Source organism: Myxine glutinosa, chromosome 2 (assembly GCF_964187855.1).
Source record: "Myxine glutinosa chromosome 2, kmMyxGlut1.1, whole genome shotgun sequence".
Lineage (NCBI taxonomy): Eukaryota > Metazoa > Chordata > Myxini > Myxiniformes > Myxinidae > Myxine > Myxine glutinosa.
Genome location: NC_136262.1, coordinates 260,512,800 through 260,532,553, shown reverse-complemented (window position 1 = coordinate 260,532,553; position 19,754 = coordinate 260,512,800). Strand labels below are relative to the sequence as shown.

General features: G+C 46.0%; 1 protein-coding gene across 1 annotated transcript in view; it reads left to right on the top strand.

Moving 5' to 3' along the window:
• LOC137420610 (gamma-aminobutyric acid receptor subunit alpha-2-like) overlaps positions 1-19,754 on the top strand; it is a 189,528-nt gene that overhangs the window by 51,514 nt on the left and 118,260 nt on the right. The window contains exons 2-3 of the mRNA XM_078772492.1: positions 460-572; positions 3,807-3,874. Coding sequence (XP_078628618.1) covers positions 460-572; positions 3,807-3,874 — 181 coding nt within the window. The remainder of the gene's footprint in view (positions 1-459; positions 573-3,806; positions 3,875-19,754) is intronic.

Genomic DNA, 19,754 nt, shown 5'->3' with positions numbered 1-19,754 from the left:
AAGGTGCTCTATGAACTCGTGTAAGGTGCTCTATGAACTCGTGTAAGGTGCTCTATGAACTCGTGTAAGGTGCTCTATGAACTCTTGTAAGGTGCTCTATGAACTCGTGTAAGGTGCTCTATGAACTCTTGTAAGGTGCTCTATGAACTCGTGTAAGGTGCTCTATGAACTCTTTAGTTCATTTTTTGAATATCTAACACGACCTCGGGCTCCTCGTGGAGCTTATCTTAAATCACTTCGCTTCTCCCATGAGCCCAGATTTTGTATCTAAAATATGTGTTGTGGGAATACCTGTGGGGTGTGAATTTGCTCTAACTTACCCTTTAACCTTGCACTGTCTTTGGTAAAACATTCCGGTGCGATTTCCAGATTCGCAATAACTATTTCAGGGCCAAGCAAAAAGCCAGAATTGCTTTTAATGAAGTTGTTTCTTGTTTTTGTGTGTGTACGTGTGCACAGTTACACCCAGCCAGTGTTCGCTTACGGCCAATCAGACAACATTACGGTGTTTACACAAATCCTGGACAGTCTACTGGATGGATACGACAACCGTCTGCGCCCAGGGCTCGGTGGTGAGGCTGTTGATCGCACGCACGACACTTCCCTGCCGCCACCGACACCATGTTCAGTCTTTGTGAGCTGGGCCTTTAAATGGAGCACAAACTCTGTGTGTGGAGCCCAGCTGCTATTCAATAATATTTTGATCTATGAACGGTGTGCTTGTTACCTGGTCTCACATCAGGTAAAGCTCACACAAACGCAGGCTTCCCTTATTGGTACACTTCATTTTTCTGTTGCTTTATCAATCCATTTCTTTGTGAGTGTGCTGGATGGGGGATATAGAGGTATAGTGTCGGCCCCGTTGGGAGTTAATGATGAAAAATGAAGTTAGCTTATTATAATAGAGCGAACGTGTATATGGTTATGTTAATGTGCGACCAAAAACGTCTTCTTCTTCTTCAAAGAAAATTAACACCCAAAACACAGTCCGTGAACTCTTAATTACGTTTAGACTGCTGAGACCCCTCAGACCTTTGACAACCCTTTAAGTCCCCCAAGACCCTTAAGACCACCAAGACCCATAAATATCCAAAATACCCCGGAACCCAAAACACCCCAAGGACCCAAAACACCCCAAAGACCCAAAACACCCCAAACACCCAAAACACTCCAAAGCCCCAAAACACGACAAAGACCCAAAACACCCCAAAGACCCAAAACACCCCAAAGACCCAAAACACCCCAAACACCCCAAAGACCCAAAACACCCCAAAGACCCAAAACACCCCAAACACCCAAAACACTCCAAAGACCCAAACTACCCTTAAAGGCCCAGAAGATCCAAAAGACCCCGAAGACCCGAATGGACCCAAAACACCCTGAATACCCAAAAGACCCCGAAGACCCGAATGGCCCAAAAGACCCCGAAGACCCAAAACACCCTGAAGACCCCCAAATACCCTTAAAGATGCTTTAGACCCAAAATACCCTTAAATACCCTGAAGAACCAAAATACTCCAAAGACCCTTAAAGACCCAGAGGAACCAAAAGACCTTTAAGACCCAAAAGCCCAAGAAAGACACCAAAGACCCAAACTACCCTTAAAGGCCCAGAGGATCCAAAAGATCCTGAAGACCCAAATGCCCCCGAAGACCCCAAAAAACCCCGAAGACCCCCAAAAAACCCAAAGACCCCAAAAAAATCCGAAGACCCAACATACCCCAAAGACCCAAAATACCCCAAAGACCCAAAAACACATCGAAGACTCAAAACACCCTGAAGACTCAAAGCACCCCGAAGGCCCAAAACACCCCGAAGACCCAAAACACCCGAAGACCCAAAACACCCTGAAGACCCAAAATATGTCGAAGACCCAAAACACCATGCAAAAAGACCCTTAAATACCCCAAAGAACTAAAATACCCCAAAGACCCTTAAATACCCAGAGAAACCAAAAGACCCTTAAGACCCAAAAGCCCCTGAAGACACCAAAGACCCAAAATACCCCAAAGACCCCGAAGACCCAAAACACCCCAAAGACCCAAAATACCCTTCAAGGTCCAGAGGATCCAAAAGACCATGAAGACCCAAATGGCCCTGAAGACCCAAATGGCCCTGAAGACCCAAAACGTCATAAAGACCCAAAAGACCCTGAAGACCCAAAAGACACCAAAATGGTCAAATATGCCTATTCCTCTGAAACGACGTGCGGTGAGGCGCGCGGAGCGCTGAGATTTATGGGGGGGAATTTGGAATAGGGCGAAGGGTAATCTTTTTAAACTGCTTTAATTTATTGTAACCAAACTTTCCAAGGATTGTATGCCCCAATTGGGAGTGGAATAGGGGAAGGTAGGGTTGGAGGTTTTGGAAAGGGAGGAGGGGGAGGGGGGTATGGGTTAGTTGTGTTTGTTTTCTTGAGAACAGTGGTAGTACGTGGAACCCCACCATCCCAGCACTTGGCTCTTGTTCATTTAATTGACCCACTTTGCCATATTATGCCGTTTAGCAATTTTAAGCATTTAAAAAAAAAAGTTTTTAAAATAGTTCTTTTGTTGTTGTTGTTGTTGTTGTTGTTGTTGTATACAGGATCGAGGCTCGTGTAAGAGCTAACATTTATCACACAAAAAATCTAACAGACACATACAACATATAATAAGGGGAGCGGTAGACACTATGGGGAGAGAAGGGAAAGCACACAAACACAACATTTGGGAGCAGGGACATCGGGAGATCTGTGGGACGGAGAGGGCTTGGGGGGAGGAAGCATGGGAAGGGGTGGGGTGGGGGGTGGGAGAAGTATAAAACACAAGGACACTGCAAGGACTTCCAGGAAAGAAGTTGGTATTTCAAAGTGGATCTGGGGTGAAATTAGCGAGGGTAGAAAAGATCAAGGTTTTGGATGGGGGAAGATAAGAGATGGTGGTGAACAGCTGTTTTAAAGACCTGGAGGGAGGAGTGGGATTGAAGAGAGTGAGGGAGTTTGTTCTAGAGGCAGGAGAAAAGAGGAATGAAAGAGTGAAGGTGAATAGAGAGTCTTGATTTTGGCAGTTTAACCATAAGAGGGTTGCAGGCAGATCTTGTGCGACCTGTAGGAATATTTGGGGGACAGAGCACGGAGAGAGCTGGGGGAGCAAGGCCGGAGAGGAGTCGGTAGAAGACAGAAAGACCACCAACCTGCCTGCGGTGAGTAGTGAAAGGCTCTTGGAGTTAGCTTCATCGCAGGAGATTCCAATGATTCTGAAAGCTTTGGTTTCAAAAGCGTGAAGCCGATCTAGGTGTGAGGCAGGAGCACCGGCCCAGAGGGGAGAACAGTATTCCATTGAGCTGCGGATGAAAGCCTTGTAGATGGTGAGGAGCTCAGGTGTGCCAAGGAAGGACTTCGCACGACGGAGGATGCCCAGTCGGCGACTGGCTTTGGAGGCCAGCTTGGAAATGTGGTTTTCCCAGGAAAGATCATGGCAGATAGTGAGACCCAAAAGCTTGAGTGACAGAACTTCTTGGAGAGGATTGTTGAGAAAGTAGATGGGAGGGTTGTGCAGTCGGTGTTTTCGGAGAGACATAGTGAGTGTCTGAGATTTGTCAGGATTGAAAGACATAGTTCTTAAAACGATTGTGTATATATATTTGTTTTTAAGTTTTTGAATTCGTTTTAAAAACTATTTTTTAAAGTTTATTTCTTTGTTTATTTTAACTTTAAAAAATTGTTAAAATAGTTTTTCAAACAATTTTAAGCTTGTCTGAATTAATCAAATGCTCAGCCTAATCTCACAATTTTGTCACATCCCAATCCTACTTCCTCCAAGCAGAAAAAGTGACGGAAGTGAAAACTGATATCTATGTAACAAGTTTTGGACCCGTGTCTGACAGTGACATGGTAAGTATCCATTTATCAAATTTCCAGTACAGTACCATAAATATGTAGTGGTAACATTAGCAACGATGTATTTATTACATGTAAATAGAAGTAGGAGTGATGCAAGAAGGTAAGATGGCCATTCCTGAGCATTATTGCTAATATGGTTAATTGTTACTAATAGGGGATTTGGTTGCCGGTGCGAGTTTGGACGGATGCTAATTATCAATAATGAAAAAGTGAAGAGTCGAACGAAGAGATGGACTGGAGGTGGGAATAAATGTGGGGTTGGACGGAGGGATTTAAAGTGAAGGAATAGACGGATTCAATTGATGATTGAAAACATGAAATGAATGTACATTTGAGAGAAAGATTGCTGGAATGGACTAAGGTGGATTGAAGCACAAACCGAATATGTATTGAAGGAAAGTTTGCTGGAACAAACCAAATGGGGATTGAAGGAAGGATTGTTGGAACGAACTGAATTGGAACCGAAAGAAAGAGATAGTTGGAAATGGGGAGACACCAAACAAGGAATACATAGACGAACTAACCACAACGCATGCTCCCATTCCCAAAAAACCCTTAGACAATGGGCAAAGGTTAACCTTTACATAGACTAAGAAATAACTATCTCGGGATTACTATAGTGTACATAGATACGCTCCCGCTGTGGTACATTTTGCAAAACTTAACAAAATACTGGCATGTCTCGGCTCGCTACTCTCTCGCCTCACGACACGACACGTCACTACAGACACACAGGCTTGTTTTAACTGAGGATAATGACAAATTAATTTGTAATATTGGTGATATTACATTTTTACAAGCAATTTAAGTTGAAGATTTAAGTAAAAAAAAAAAAATTCAAAAATTAAATAAAAATTGTTTCAAAAAAACAAACATCTTAGACATACACACAGGAGGGGTCGGTGCAGACCGGAAGGTTGATACGATTTAACAACAGTTTGAGAGTAGTTAAGTGATGTGACACACACTGCACACAAATATATATATATATATATATATATATATATATATATATATATATATATATATATATATATATATATATATATATATACAGTCATCCCTCGCTATATCGCGGTTCACTTTTCGCGGCTTCGGTACATCGCGGGTTTTTCTCGCTAGTATATGTAAAATTATATCGCCGATTTTTCGCTATATCGCGGGATTTTGCGGTATAAATGTATTTTTATATACTATTATTTTAAATGTTTTTGTGGTAAAATAAGCATTTTCTAGCCTAAAAAATTTTAAAACGTAAAGAAATAAGAAAAATACAGTAATTAAAACATATTACAAGAAATAAAATACTGTACATAGTGTACAGTAGAAGGGTAGACAAAGAGTCGTGCGTATGGAAAACGCAGATGCGGCAGCTCCACTTGCGCTAGTTACCCACGTAATGGGTAACTGTAATGCTCTTTCTGGCTGTGCAGTACATTCATCATCGTCATCACCTTCATCGTCATCAGTACTGCACAGCTAATTCATCATCATCTTCATCACGCAAGTTGTAGTATTGAAGAGCCGGGCTCTTGCTTGATACGGACGAAATGACGGGCAAGACACAAACTCGTCCGAGAAGATATTTATTCTCAAAACCAACTCGGGAACACTGAAAAGCCCGTTTATCGGGCTGAATTATAAAGCACAACCAGAAACCGAAAGCCACGCCTCTCAAGCGTGGCGTGCTTCGGTGGTCACGTGATCAACAGGTGTAGCTGATTATACCCGCAAAGCGCGGCACGCTTTAGCGGTCACGTGACCAGCCACTCTCGCGCCGGGGATCCCCGCCGGTGACGTCACCGGCTGGAGCAAGGAGATTCTGATGCTGGTCTTGCTTGGGGGACCCATGGGTAGCTACAGTATCTTCAATGGTGAGTACCCATTAGAATTTTATATGTTGTTAAAATTACGTATGTTTAAGAGTGTAAAAAGTGTTTAAGAGTATAGGAAGTGTTTATAAGAGTATGGGAAAGGTTAATAAGAGTGTGGGGAGGGTCATAAAGCTTTAAAATATATATAAATAATAAAATAAAAATATGGTCGCTACTTCGCGGATTTTCATCTATCGCGGGGGGTTCTGGAACGTAACCCCCGCGATAAACGAGGGATCACTGTATATATATATATATTGTCACATCCGTGGCCGATGAAAATCGGCCTCAGACGGCAAAACTTGGCGGAATTATTTTCGGCCCGCGCGCGAAGGTCCCGAAGCCTTACCTGGACAAGCCACACATGGGGGTTATCCGATCCCCACAGAACAAGTAAATGAACACGACACAAAAGTAAAATGCAACAAATATGGGTTTAATTAAATTAAGGCAAGAACAACAAAAACGAAAGGTACGGTAAAAACTAATTCCGAAATGAGGGACCATCCACTCTGAAATAAATACAGACAAGGGGAAAGATAATTAAAAATAAATGTTCTTTTAGTCGGCCGCACTCAGCTCTGGTCTCAACGAGGGCTTGGTGTTTGTCGCCTCAAACCACCGCGCGGAAAATGCACCGTATGGCACTGAGTCGCTCCCCCACGACACCATGAACATGAGGTAACTCGTGCAAGCGGTCCTCTTTTGCTCTTCACTCTATCCGAAACGCCGAGAGCCGAACGAAACACCACCTTATTGCTCCTCCTTACGATAGGAGTTGTCCACAAAAGCTCCGCAAATCTCTCCTTGCAAGCGCACCCGAGCCAGAACACCACCGTCCAATGCATGACCAGGACAAAGAGAGAGAGCACGAAGTGACCGTCCTCTTTCCAAACCCAACACGAGAGAGAGCGAGAGAGGGGCGCACCCTCCTTTCTTCCTCACTGACGTCACACTCGACCAATCCTGACGTCCCATCTAATCACCCCATCTCCATGACCAATTATCCCCTTGAGGGGCTGGTCCTCACGGCCTGCTTGATGCCCAATGACAAAGCTTGGGGTGTGGCATGCCAGTTACGGTCCATCTAGGCGGAGCCTTGCCGACCTTCGGGAATGTTCAGCTGGGCGGGGTTAACTTGCCGGTCGTAATGCCCGGGTACTGTCGGCGATTATGGTTGTTGTTGTAATTGTTGTTGTAATGGCGGGCCTTTTTAGATGAGATTAAACCGGAGGGAAAATCAGAGGAGGTATTTACATACTGGGAATTACCCTTACGCCCTATTTAAGTAACACAAACCACCCTCCGTGTGGTGACATGCAAACACTCTTAAGCTCAACGTTTACCCTGCTTATGTACATCGAGATGTGTTCTACGCATCACACGGTCCATGCTAATCTGTACATTCCTATCTTCATTATGGCAATTCGTCACCTACCCTCACAAATGCAACAATATATATATATATATATATATATATATTATACTAGTAGTAGTAGGAGCCCATGGTGACGGCATTACGCCTAGGTCCCCCGTCGGTGAAGTGATGTGAGTTGACAAAGTTTAAGACGCAGAAAACATGCTATGATATGATATTTCGCTCACAATGTTCAGACATACATGGAGGTGGCTATATTGGATTTTGACGTGGCCACCCAATTTTCAATAGCGTTCTTCCTTATGCCTAGATACACCCACACACCAGATTAGAAGTTGGTACTTCGCTTATTTTTCAAGATATTCCGCTCACAAGGTTCAGACATACATGGCGGCGGCCATCTTGGATTTTGACGTGGCGACCCAATTTTCAATAGCGTTCTTCCTTGTGCCTAGATACACCCAAACACCAGATTAGAAGTTGGTGCTTTGCTTATTTTTCAAGATATTACGCTCACAAGGTTGAAATATATATGGTGGCGGCCATCTTGGATTTTGACGTGGCGACCCAATTTACAATAGCCTTCTTCCTTATGCCGAGATACACCCACACACCAAATTAGAAGTTGGTACTTCGCTTATTTTTCAAGATATTCATCTCACAAGGTTCAGACATACATGGCGGTGGCCATCTAGGATTTTGACGTGGCGACCCAATAGATACACCCACACACCAGATTAGACGTTGGTACTTCGCTTATTGTTCGAGATATTTCGCTCACAAGTTTCAGACATATATATGGTGGCGGCCATCTTGGATTTTGACGTGGCGACCCAATTTTCAATAGCGTTCGTCCTTATGCAGAGATACACCCACACACCAGATTAGAAGTTGGTACTTCGCTTATTTTTCAAGATATTCATCTCACAAGGTTCAGACATACATGGCGGTGGCCATCTTGGATTTTGACGTGGCGACACAATAGATACACCCACACACCAGATTAGACGTTGGTACTTCGCTTATTGTTCGAGATATTTCGCTCACCAGTTTCAGACATATATATGGTGGCGGCCATCTTGTATTTTGACGTGGCGACCCAATTTTCAATAGCGTTCGTCCTTATGCAGAGATACACCCACACACCAGATTAGAAGTTGGTACTTCGCTTATTTTTCAAGATATTCATCTCACAAGGTTCAGACATACAAGGCGGCGGCCATCTTGTATTTTGACGTGGCGACCCAATTTTCAATAGCGTTCTTCCTTATGCCTAGATACACCCACATACCAGATTAGAAGTTGGTACTTCGCTTGTTTTTCAAGATATGCAGGTTACAAGGTTCAGACATACATGGCATCAGACATACATGGCGGCGGCCATCTTGGATTTTGACGTGGCAACCCAATTTAAACAGCGTTCTTGCTTGTGCCTACATACACCCACACACCAGATTAGAAGTTGGTACTTCGCTTATTTTTCAAGATATTTCGCTCACAAGGTTCAGACATATATATGGTGGCGGCCATCTTGGATTTTGACGTGGCGACCCAATTTTCAAAAGCGTTCTTCCTTATGCCGAGATACACCCACACACCAAATTAGAAGTTGGTACTTCGCTTATTTTTCAAGATATTCATCTCACAAGGTTCAGACATACATGGCGGCGGCCATCTTGGATTTTGACGTGGCGACCCAATTTTCAACAGCGTTCTTCCTTATGCCTAGATAGACCCACACACCAGATTAGAAGTTGGTACTTCGCTTATTTTTCAAGATATGCAGGTTACAAGGTTCAGACATACATGGCATCAGACATACATGGCGACGGCCATCTTGGATTTTGACGTGGGTTGCACCCCACACCAAATTCGAATGCGGTCCTTCGCTTACGCACGCACGCATGCACGCCCGCACGCACACACGCACGCACGCCCGCATGCACGCCCGCACGCACGGACGGACGGACGGACGGACACACGGACGGAGGGGAAAGCCATAGTCCCCCTTTCGCTCCGCTGAGCGACGGGGGACAAAAATACCATGACAGAAAAGCCTTCGCGTATTATTATTATATAGAAAGAGAAGAGATCGGATACCGTACCCACCCCCCCCCCCCCCCCCCCCAGAGAAACAACGTTCACGACAACATTGTACACTGTTGCTCAGCACATTGACCGGGCGAGAAGACCCAGAGAAGCAAAGCTGGTGATCTTAGCAATGTGGACACCGAGGACGATGGTGACGGGGAAATCGAAGAATGGTTTACATAAGGGGACAACATCCCACGTTTGCCACATGGCACAAACCATATAAAGGTATGGGGTGGGAGCCATCAGAGAAAAAGCCTTTAGCTTCAAAAGGATCGACCCTTAGCATATTATAATTTCAGATTATTGGGGAAAATGCCAAGGGCATAGAAAAGGCCCCTTGTATATGGTACGTGCCATGGGGCAAACTCGAGAAAAGAAGGGACATTCCATAGCTTGTAGAAAATGCCAAACAATAGAAAAGAAGGGACATTCAAAAAATCTCGTGTGCATGCTGGACTACCCTTGTGTTCTAAGGAGGAACCAAATAATGCTCAAGAAAAGTTTATATAAATGGGCGCCATACATATTGTTACAGACACGACTTTGATGTTAAGGTGGGCCGAGCGGAATGGCCGTCGTGTCCGCACAAATTACCCGATTATACTCGACGTTGACGGAGCCGCGCTACGCTGGATCAATAAAGGAAAAGAAGACACCCGGCTGGATTATAATGACAGACACCAATGTTTCGATTCTCAATTATATTCGTACGGAAAGGTTAGATTACAGGGGCAAGAGGTATATCACAGGAAGACAGGCACTTAGACACACTCTTATATTGACCCCGGACAGACGACAGATAAACGGGACAACGGCTGACTCACACGGGGATTGATGGCAGGGAAAGGCAGGTATCGGTGGCTCCAGGTGCGCCTGGGCTCGGGGCAGAATCCACACGGTTCGGTCCGGTCCAAAGATGCGGGGAGGTCACAGCGCTCGGAGGTAACGTTCTTTCCCAGGCGGGTTCGCTTCCTCTCAGCGATCGCAGGCAACGTTCTTTCTCAGGCGGGGCGCCTCTGACTCAGCGCGCGCAGGTACTTCTTTCTCCAGCTGGGGGCGCATCTCACGTCACGTCCGCTAAGTCGCCACGTATATCCGGCGGGGAGTGACACGCCCTCGGCTCGTTAGCTCCGCCCCAGATGGAATCGGTCCGCCCTTCTGATTGGGTGCGGGGGGGTTACCAGGCTCCGCCCTTGACGAGGAGCTGACAGCCAGCCCCTCTGGTAACCCCGTGGAGCGCCGAGCCGGTGTGAGGACGCATCCTCCCCCGCGCCGCCGCGCCGCCCCCATCTCCTCTGTTGTTGTAGTTATAGTTGTGGAAGAAGATGGAAGGAGGTATGGAAGATGGAAGGAGGTATGGGAAAGGTCCTAAACTCACTACTGATGCCATATAATCACATTCTGGTGCAACGAAGAGTCATAATTAATGGAAACGAGGCCTTAACTGACATAGACTAAGAATAACTAGCAAGATGTCCGAAAGTTGTCTACGTGTGGTGCGGTGGACCTGGGCACGACATTTAATGGGGGAATAAGGGGAAGGTCGGCTCTACTGATTGTTGTTTACAGACAATGGGACTAGGGAATGGGGGATTGGGGATAGTTGGGGAGTATTGGGGAAAATAGGGGAATATTTACAAGCGGATATGGAGGCCAAATTCCATATTCGCAACATTGCACCCTTCTCTACCCTCGGGGCGTCCCGACCCGATAAATTTTTACCTACTTTAGTGTGGCATGCAATGTAGTTCCCTCTACTATTAACTCTACCCTGAGTGCGACAGTTTTACAGATATTCACAAATGAGTAAATATGTCCCCCTGCGACGTTGCACCCTTCTCCTCACAGAAACACACCCACAGGATAACCGAATCCGGAAAGAATTCGCAAACTAAACATACAGCCGGTAGGGAGCATTATTTACACGACTACGCTGCTATTTACACTACGATCCAGGACCTGTTTTTGGAGGAACACATGCAGATGTTATGCATAGAGAGAGCGCTTGCCAGCATCGATACACCAACCCACGAGTGCTCTGTGGCCGACGGCCTTTAATAACGTGCAGAGCACCCCGTCCCAGCATCAAAAGCACCACCCCACCACCAATCGGTGCAGTCACCATTGTTCATTGGAATAAAAATAAATTCGACAACCCCTAACCCTGCAGGTGTCTCTTGCTCTTCGTGTGGCCTTCAGTGGTGTTAATTAACAGTGGTTCACCTTTATGGCATAGGTGCCACGTTGACCCATAGGTCCATCAACGGGTGGTGCTTGGCCGCAAACGAACTGCGGTCCATTGTGGGTGGCCACAAACATTGCGGTCCATATGGTGTACCGATCCAGGCAGCGAACAGCGAAAGTGCAGGCCCACAACTGCGTAGCCAGCACCTCTCTCTCCTCTCTCTCTACCCCAAAGCCAGATCCTCGGAGGTGGGAGACAAAAGAAGAAACAAGTGAGTAAGGTGGTAAGGGCGCAAAAGTGCACGCAATATAAGGTAATGCACACTGGGGGCACATGGGAACCAGGTGAGACAGGTACGTTCCTATCGTACGCCCCCCCCCCCCCCCACCAGGTAACCTACATGGCCCCTCCCTTACCCCTTACTGTATCCACACAACACAACACTACCCATAAACATCTACTTTACAAATCAACAAACATCCCTACTGTCTTCCCCGTTCCTCCCATATACCAAATTCGTCTTCTCTCCCTCCTAACCAATCAAATTTGCCATTTTCAACTCTCATCAAAATTTGCCATCTCCAACTCAACATCATAATTTGCCATTACCAATTCATCATCAGTCCCTCCTAGGGAGGGAGAGATGGAATCACCCCAATGTCTCATCCACGTCGTGATGCGTCTCACAAATCCACACAGCGATTCATCTCCTGCAACAAAACAAAGAAAACACAGGTGTGGAGTCATCATCATCACCACAGGTAAGTGGCTGCGTATGGTGCGACAGGTTCATCAATCCTAACTATTTCCTAAATGACTTTAACAACTTTACACTACCCGGGGTCTTTCTCCGGCCAAACCATTGGCCCTCTTACACTATGGGTTCTAAAAACCAATTCCCATTGGCCAAACTGTGGTGCGCTTCAATTTGGGGTCTCACTCCCCCGATTCATCTCCCGGTGCCCTCGCACAATTTCTGGGCTGCGGCGTGTACCTCTCCCAGTGGGTCTACCCACCTGCACACCTCCACCACTGCAGTTGCCTCCGAGCTTACCTGCTCCTTGTCCTAACCTAACTACTTGGGGAAGGCCCTCTGGCACTCTCCCCACTCGGTGCCCTCTCTGGCACTGGGCTACCCGGGTCCGTCCTCCGGATCCTCGGGCCCCATCCACAACTCTACCGGCTCCCAGAGCCCACCTGCGGCCTCACCTGGCCGACATCCTCACAGTGGTGGAGTGCCCAACCAACTACACGCACTAACAGGCTACACGCCCAGCCATTTCCACAACACTAATGCACCCATCCACAATACCATTCTGCAACCGCACCACAAATGCCAATATCCAACCACAATTTACCTGCACCCTCTACCTAACACTTACACTACCCGCCCCGGGTACTCGTGAAAGGGGTCCACTCTTCCCCCATCCACACCTTCGCACCATGCACACCACTCCGTACCACTCACTCCAACTCTCTCCACACACCTGTACCTGCACACCTGTGCTCTCACACCTGGTGCCACCTGCACCCTTCTCTCCCCAAGCGCATTCGCGCTGATCCACACACTCACTACTCATACACTGCTCCACACACCTGTCCAGTTGCACACCTGTGCAATCACACCTGTTCAATTCTCACACACACGGCATCATCTCAGCTAACTACTCCCTTCTGAAACTTGCGCTTCCCAGTCGTCCCTTTAAACTATTACGCTCCCACGTCATTATCATCCACACTAATCTACCTGCGTCCCCACTACAGGTATCAGTCACTAACTAACCTTAACGTTACCTAAGGTCATCTTCTCTAGATCCCTACACACAATATCCTAACCCACCCGGGCTAGTTTTCACTGCCATACACCCCATAAGCTATTGCTCCTTTGCCCCCACATGGGAAGGATGGTGGATTTGCCATCCCACCACATCGGGGGTCTCTCACTACCAATTTTGCACATCAAATTTCAATAAATCAAAAATTTGCCAATCACTGACCATCATCTGCCAATCACTACTGCCAATCCCTTGCCAATCATCAAATTTTGTTTTTCTCCAATTTTGGGTCCAAAACACTAACCTCATCACCCAGTCGACTCACTAATACCTCTCGGTGCGCCAATCCCTGTCCAAAGCCCGGCTTCGTAAAGCCAAGCAATGGATGCTGGTTGTTTTGTGCCGGCGGCTGGATGCGTCCGGCATTCGGGGCAGGGACGGGGGCTTACCCGTGCCGAGATCCCACGCACCATCTCGGCACGGAGCCATCCAATGTCCCGATCTCGACCTGCCGGAATTCCTCACCAAAAAGTGGTCGCCATGACGAGCCTTCCTATCCTGCCGCCCGCTCCGCCTGGTGGAGCACGGACGCGGCCGTTCAAAGCGAGGCCCAGCACGCACCGAGGGCCCGATTCGGCTATAAGTCGTTCTAAACTCTACCCCGTCTAACGTCGATGCTTCACCTGCATGCTTACATCCCGCAGCCCGTTCCTTGCTCACACATCCAGCCGTGCCCATGCTCCTCGTACCTTTCCTTACACACCCAGGTACACCCATTCCACTCACAGCCTTGGTCACACACCTGACCACCGAACACTTTGGCACACATTCGTTGCTCGCACACCTCACCAATACACCGCTTCGCACCCCCTCCTCAGTCACCTCCTCTGTGACAATCACAGGTGTGCCCTCATTCGCACACCCAACCACGTGCCTCACCACCAACTCCAGCGTGCATTCCCACTCACGTTCTACCATTCCAGGTGTGCATCCTTCCATCCCAGGTGTACATCCTCGCTCACCTGTCACAACTAACTCACGCTCCTTGTCACTCTCACTACTCTCACCCTTACTCTTGACAGCGCACTCTTTCCTCGTGCACCTGTCCGTCACACACCTTTCTCGCGCACACTCTCCCGTTACATCCTCTGTAACACTCACCACACCGCGCTTCCACGTGCCCCCTCGCACACGCGCTACGACCGACTCACTCTCGCCAGCACCCTCACTCCTTGGCACGCACTTTTTCCTCACACACCCCAGAGTCGGACTTTCTCGCACACCTCCTTTTTCGCACACCAGACCTGTCGCACACTTCACCAACGGCCTCTCACGAACACCCGGGTCTATCTCGACCCCCAAGCTTATTAAATCACCTGGCGCATCATACGCACGACCATATTGGTCACCACTTACACCGGGTTCTCTTTCTCTTCGCTTCTCCTCCATCACCTGCGAATCCCTCATCCGGTTAATGAGCACATCATCACGATCCGAACACAGACTTTGGACCAATTCTTTTACTTCCTCCTTTATCTCTTTCTTATCCTCTCTCCGTCGCTTCTTAATTTCGCTCACCCCTTCTTCCACTTCTTCTAATTTTTGCTTCATCTCCTTCATCTCTTCGTGCGCCCCTTTAAGTTCTTCCTCTAACTCCACTTTATTTTTTTCTATGTGCTCCCGCACCTCCCGCTCTTTAACCTCCATCACCTCTACCACCTTGTCCATTTTTCTCGTCAGGTCCTCATGTACCGTCTGACACTCTTTTTTAATTACCCCTACGTCCTTTTTCATCTCCTTCTGTGTCGATTTTAAACCCTCTATTACCGCTGTGTTCTTCTTTACCTGGTCCGTTAGTTCTTTTTGTCCCTCCGTCAGCTGTTCCACCTCCTGCGTCAGGACCTCTATGCCCCCCTGTAACTTTACAGTCCCCTTTCTCACCTCCTTCTCCATGTGCTCCTTACAGTGCCTCACCTCCTCGCGCACTCCTCCGACCTCCTCACTCACACCTCTTCTGATCTCTTCTCCCATCACTTGCATCTCCTGCCCAGATGCCACCCTCATCTGCTCCATTTCCTCCCTGTGAGCATCCAGTTTGGTTTCTACCCCCATTCTGACCCCCTCTATCTGCTGCCCCATTTGTTTAACTTCCCTTTCCGCTTGGTCCCTCATGTCCCTCAATTTGCCTTCCATGGTGTTTTCTAACCCCTCTAACCCTTTTTGCATCCCTTCCATTTGATTCTCTTGAGCGGCCATTCTGTTTTCTACCCACGTAGAAATCTACCCAAGTAGATTGGTTTCTACCCAAGTCGCCACGTATATCCGGCGGGGAGTGACACGCCCTCGGCTCGTTAGCTCCGCCCCAGATGGAATCGGTCCGCCCTTCTGATTGGGTGCGGGGGGGTTACCAGGCTCCGCCCTTGACGAGGAGCTGACAGCCAGCCCCTCTGGTAACCCCGTGGAGCGCCGAGCCGGTGTGAGGACGCATCCTCCCCCGCGCCGCCGCGCCGCCCCCATCTCCTCTGTTGTTGTAGTTATAGTTGTGGAAGAAGATGGAAGGAGGTATGGAAGATGGAAGGAGGTATGGGAAAGGTCCTAAACTCACTACTGATGCCATATAATCACATTCTGGTGCAACGAAGAGTCATAATTAATGGAAACGAGGCCTTAACTGACATAGACTAAGAATAACTAGCAAGATGTCCGAAAGTTGTCTACGTGTGGTGCGGTGGACCTGGGCACGACATTTAATGGGGGAATAAGGGGTAGGTCGGCTCTACTGATTGTTGTTTACAGACAATGGGACTAGGGAATGGGGGATTGGGGATAGTTGGGGAGTATTGGGGAAAATAGGGGAATATTTACAAGCGGATATGGAGGCCAAATTCCATATTCGCAACAATATATAGGTTAAAACCCGCCAGTACGCAAAGCTGTAAGAATCGAATTATAACAAAAATGTAAAATGTTCTTTTAAAATGTCCCATATAATGAGAGGGGTGCTTTGTGCCTCCCTTGATATATATATATATATATATATATATATATATATATATATATATATATATATATATATCTATATTATAATAGCCGTAGATGATTCTGTCTGTCTGTCTGTCTATCTGTTGGGTGTCTGTCCGGGGTGTGGCTTACTCGGTTTGCAGAGTAGCTCCACCCATAGCTCCACCCATTCTGGGAGTGGCTATAAACAAATATCCACCATTTTATTAACTCGCATAGCTTTGAGTCCTGTTTTGTAGGCCCGTGGTGTCTTGCTCTCCCCCAGTTTTATTTCAAATCAAATTCGATAAATCATTTCATTTTTCACAGTCGCTAACATAGTTTTAGACTCGGTTGAAAAAAAACGGGAAGAAAATCCGATGAAAGTTGCCGTTTATAGAACGAAATGAATTCTCAAAGGCCTGTAACTTCAAGGCCATTGAGTCTCTCTCACGCCTTTATCTCCAATCTAACTCACCATATGATTTCATTTTTATCGATGGTTTTACTTTTAGACTCGGTGTCAGCAATAATTGAGAACAATCCACACACGCGGGAAAATGCAGAGATATATTTTTTAAATCGCGTCATGGTGTATCATACACCGCCCAACATGACACCGCCGGCAATGTGTCGATATATATTAAAAATTCGCTTTTGCTTTTCCGTTATGATATATTACTATTTCCTTTGATGATAGTCGTCACAAAAACGTCAACAATGATGCCGACATATATTTCTTCGTTTTTATTTCATTCAACATATTACCGGAAGTAAAATATGTTTCAGGAAATTACCGAGAGATATTTCTTCGTTTTTTTTATTAGTTATGTGCGCATACACTTTAAATAGGTTTATTTGAAATCTTTAATTTTCCACAAACATTCCACACACGCGGGAAAATGCAGAGATATATTTTTTAAAATCGCGTCATGGTGTATCATACACCGCCCAACATGACACCGACGGCAATGTGTCGATATCTATTTTAAATTCGATATATCATTTCATTTTTCACAGTCGCTAACATAGTTTTAGACTCGGTTGAAAAAAAACGAGAAGAAAATCCGATGAAAGTTGCCGTTTATAGAACGAAATGAATTCTCAAATGCCTGTAACTTCAAGGCCATTGAGTCTCTCTCACAGCCTTTATCTCCAATCTAACTCACCATATGATTTCATTTTTATCGATGGTTTTAGAGTCCGGTGTCAGCAATAATTGAGAACATTCCACACACGCGGGAAAATGCAGATATATTTTTAAAATCGCGTCATGGTGTATCATACACCGCCTAACATGACACCGACGGCAACGTGTCGATACATATTAAAAATTCGATATATCATTTCATTTTTCACAGTCGCTAACATAGTTTTCGACTCGGTTGAAAAAAAACGGAAGGAAATCCAATTGAAAGTTGCCGTTTATAGAACGAAATGAATCTCAAACGCCTGTAACTTCAACTTCAAGGCCATTGAGTCTCTCTCACGCCTTTATCTCCAATCTAACTCACCATATGATTTCATTTTTATCGATGGTTTTGGACTCGGTGTCAGCAATAATTGAGAACATTCCACACACGCGGGAAAATGCAGAGATATATTTTTAAAAATCGCGTCATGGTGTATCATACACCGCCCAACATGACACCGACGGCAACGTGTCGATATATATTAAAATTCGCTTTTGCTTTTCGTTAAGATATATTACTTTTTCGTTTGATGACAGTCGTCACAAAAACGTCAACAATGATGCCGACATATATTTCTTCGTTTTTATTAATTCAACATTATTAGCCGGAAGTAAAATATGTTTCAGGAAATTACCGAGAGATATTTCTTCGTTTTTTAAAATTAGTTATGTGCGAATACACTTTAAATAGGTTTATTGAAATCTTTAATTTTCCACAATATAATTTACTTGCCCATTTATCATTTGATGATTACGAGACAAATTCCTCTTGAGGATCGTGGACAATTCATGCGCTGCGTGGAAACTTCTATTTCCAAATGAATGAGACGATCGATGAAGAACGCAGACTTGAACAGGATGCAGCAAGAAAACGAATGAGACGGGCGAACGAGTCCATCGACGAACGTCAATGCAAACTTGCGGGGGTCACCCGTGGGAATCCCACGGGCATGGATGTGTGTGACATTTCGACATATTGAGTTAGATGCTGCACATTCATTTTTACAAAATGGTTACTGGCAAGTCATCAGATCCAGAAATGGTGTAAAAACCACCGTTTAGAGGCCATTTTTCCCCGCAAAGCGGGGGTTGGCCTTTTCCGGGGACGTGGTAGTTGTTGTTTTTTTGTCCCTTTTTGAAGCAATGTTTTACGGCCGGATGCCCTTCCTGACGCCAACCCTTTTTGCCGCCTTCAACGACACACAGGGAATTACCAGTGAACTGGTATTCAATTAGCCGACCTCGGAAGGATGACAGGCTGAGTCAACCCCCCTGGCATTAATTCGGCGATCGACCGAGATTCGAACCCAGGATCCTAAGCCGGCACCCTAGCTGCTAGCCCAACACCAGAAATGGTGTCATGAACACAATTTATTTACGCACAAGCACAAAAGCAAGACGGGCCGATTTCCGATTCCGACGGGCCGACGGGCGAGACGGGCCGATTTCCGATTCCGACGGGCCGATTTGGAGCAAGAAAAAGAACGAGACGGGAGCAAAAGGAGAGAAACGAGACGGGGAAAGCCGATTGGAGAGGCGAGTGAGGCGCGATTGGAGAGGAGTGTGAGGCGCGATTGGAGAGGAGTGTGAGGCACGATTGGAGAGGAGTGTGAGGCGTGATTGGAGAGGAGTGTGAGGCACGATTGGAGAGGAGTGATTGGAGGGGAGTGTGAGGCACGATTGGAGAGGAGTGTGAGGCACGATTGGAGAGGAGTGTGAGGCGCGATTGGAGAGGAGTGTGAGGCGCGATTGGAGAGGAGTGTGAGGCGCGATTGGAGAGGCGTGTGAAGGATTGGAGAGGAGAGGAGTGTGAGGGATTGGAGAGGTGAGGGATTGGAAAGGAGAGGGATGTGAGGGTTTGGAGAGGAGAGGAGTGCTAGGTGGAGAGAGGAGAGTGTCAGGTGGAGACAGGAGAGTGTCAGGTGGAGACAGGAGAGTGTCAGGTGGAGAGGAGTGAGGGGTCACATATTATGTGAAATAAATAAATTGTGTTCATCACACCATTTCTGGATCTGATGACTTGCCAGTAACCATTTTGTAAAAATGAATGTGCAGCATATAACTCAATATGTCGAAATGTCACACACATCCATGCCCGTGGGATTCCCACGGGTGACCCCGCTAGTATATATATATATATATATATATATACATACATATATATATATATATATACATATATATATATATATATATATATATATATACATATATATATATATATATATATATATATATATACATATATATACATATATATATATATATATATATATACATATATATATATATATATATATATATATATACATATATATATATATATATATATATATATACAGTGGTACCTCGGCTTACGAGTTTAATCCGTTC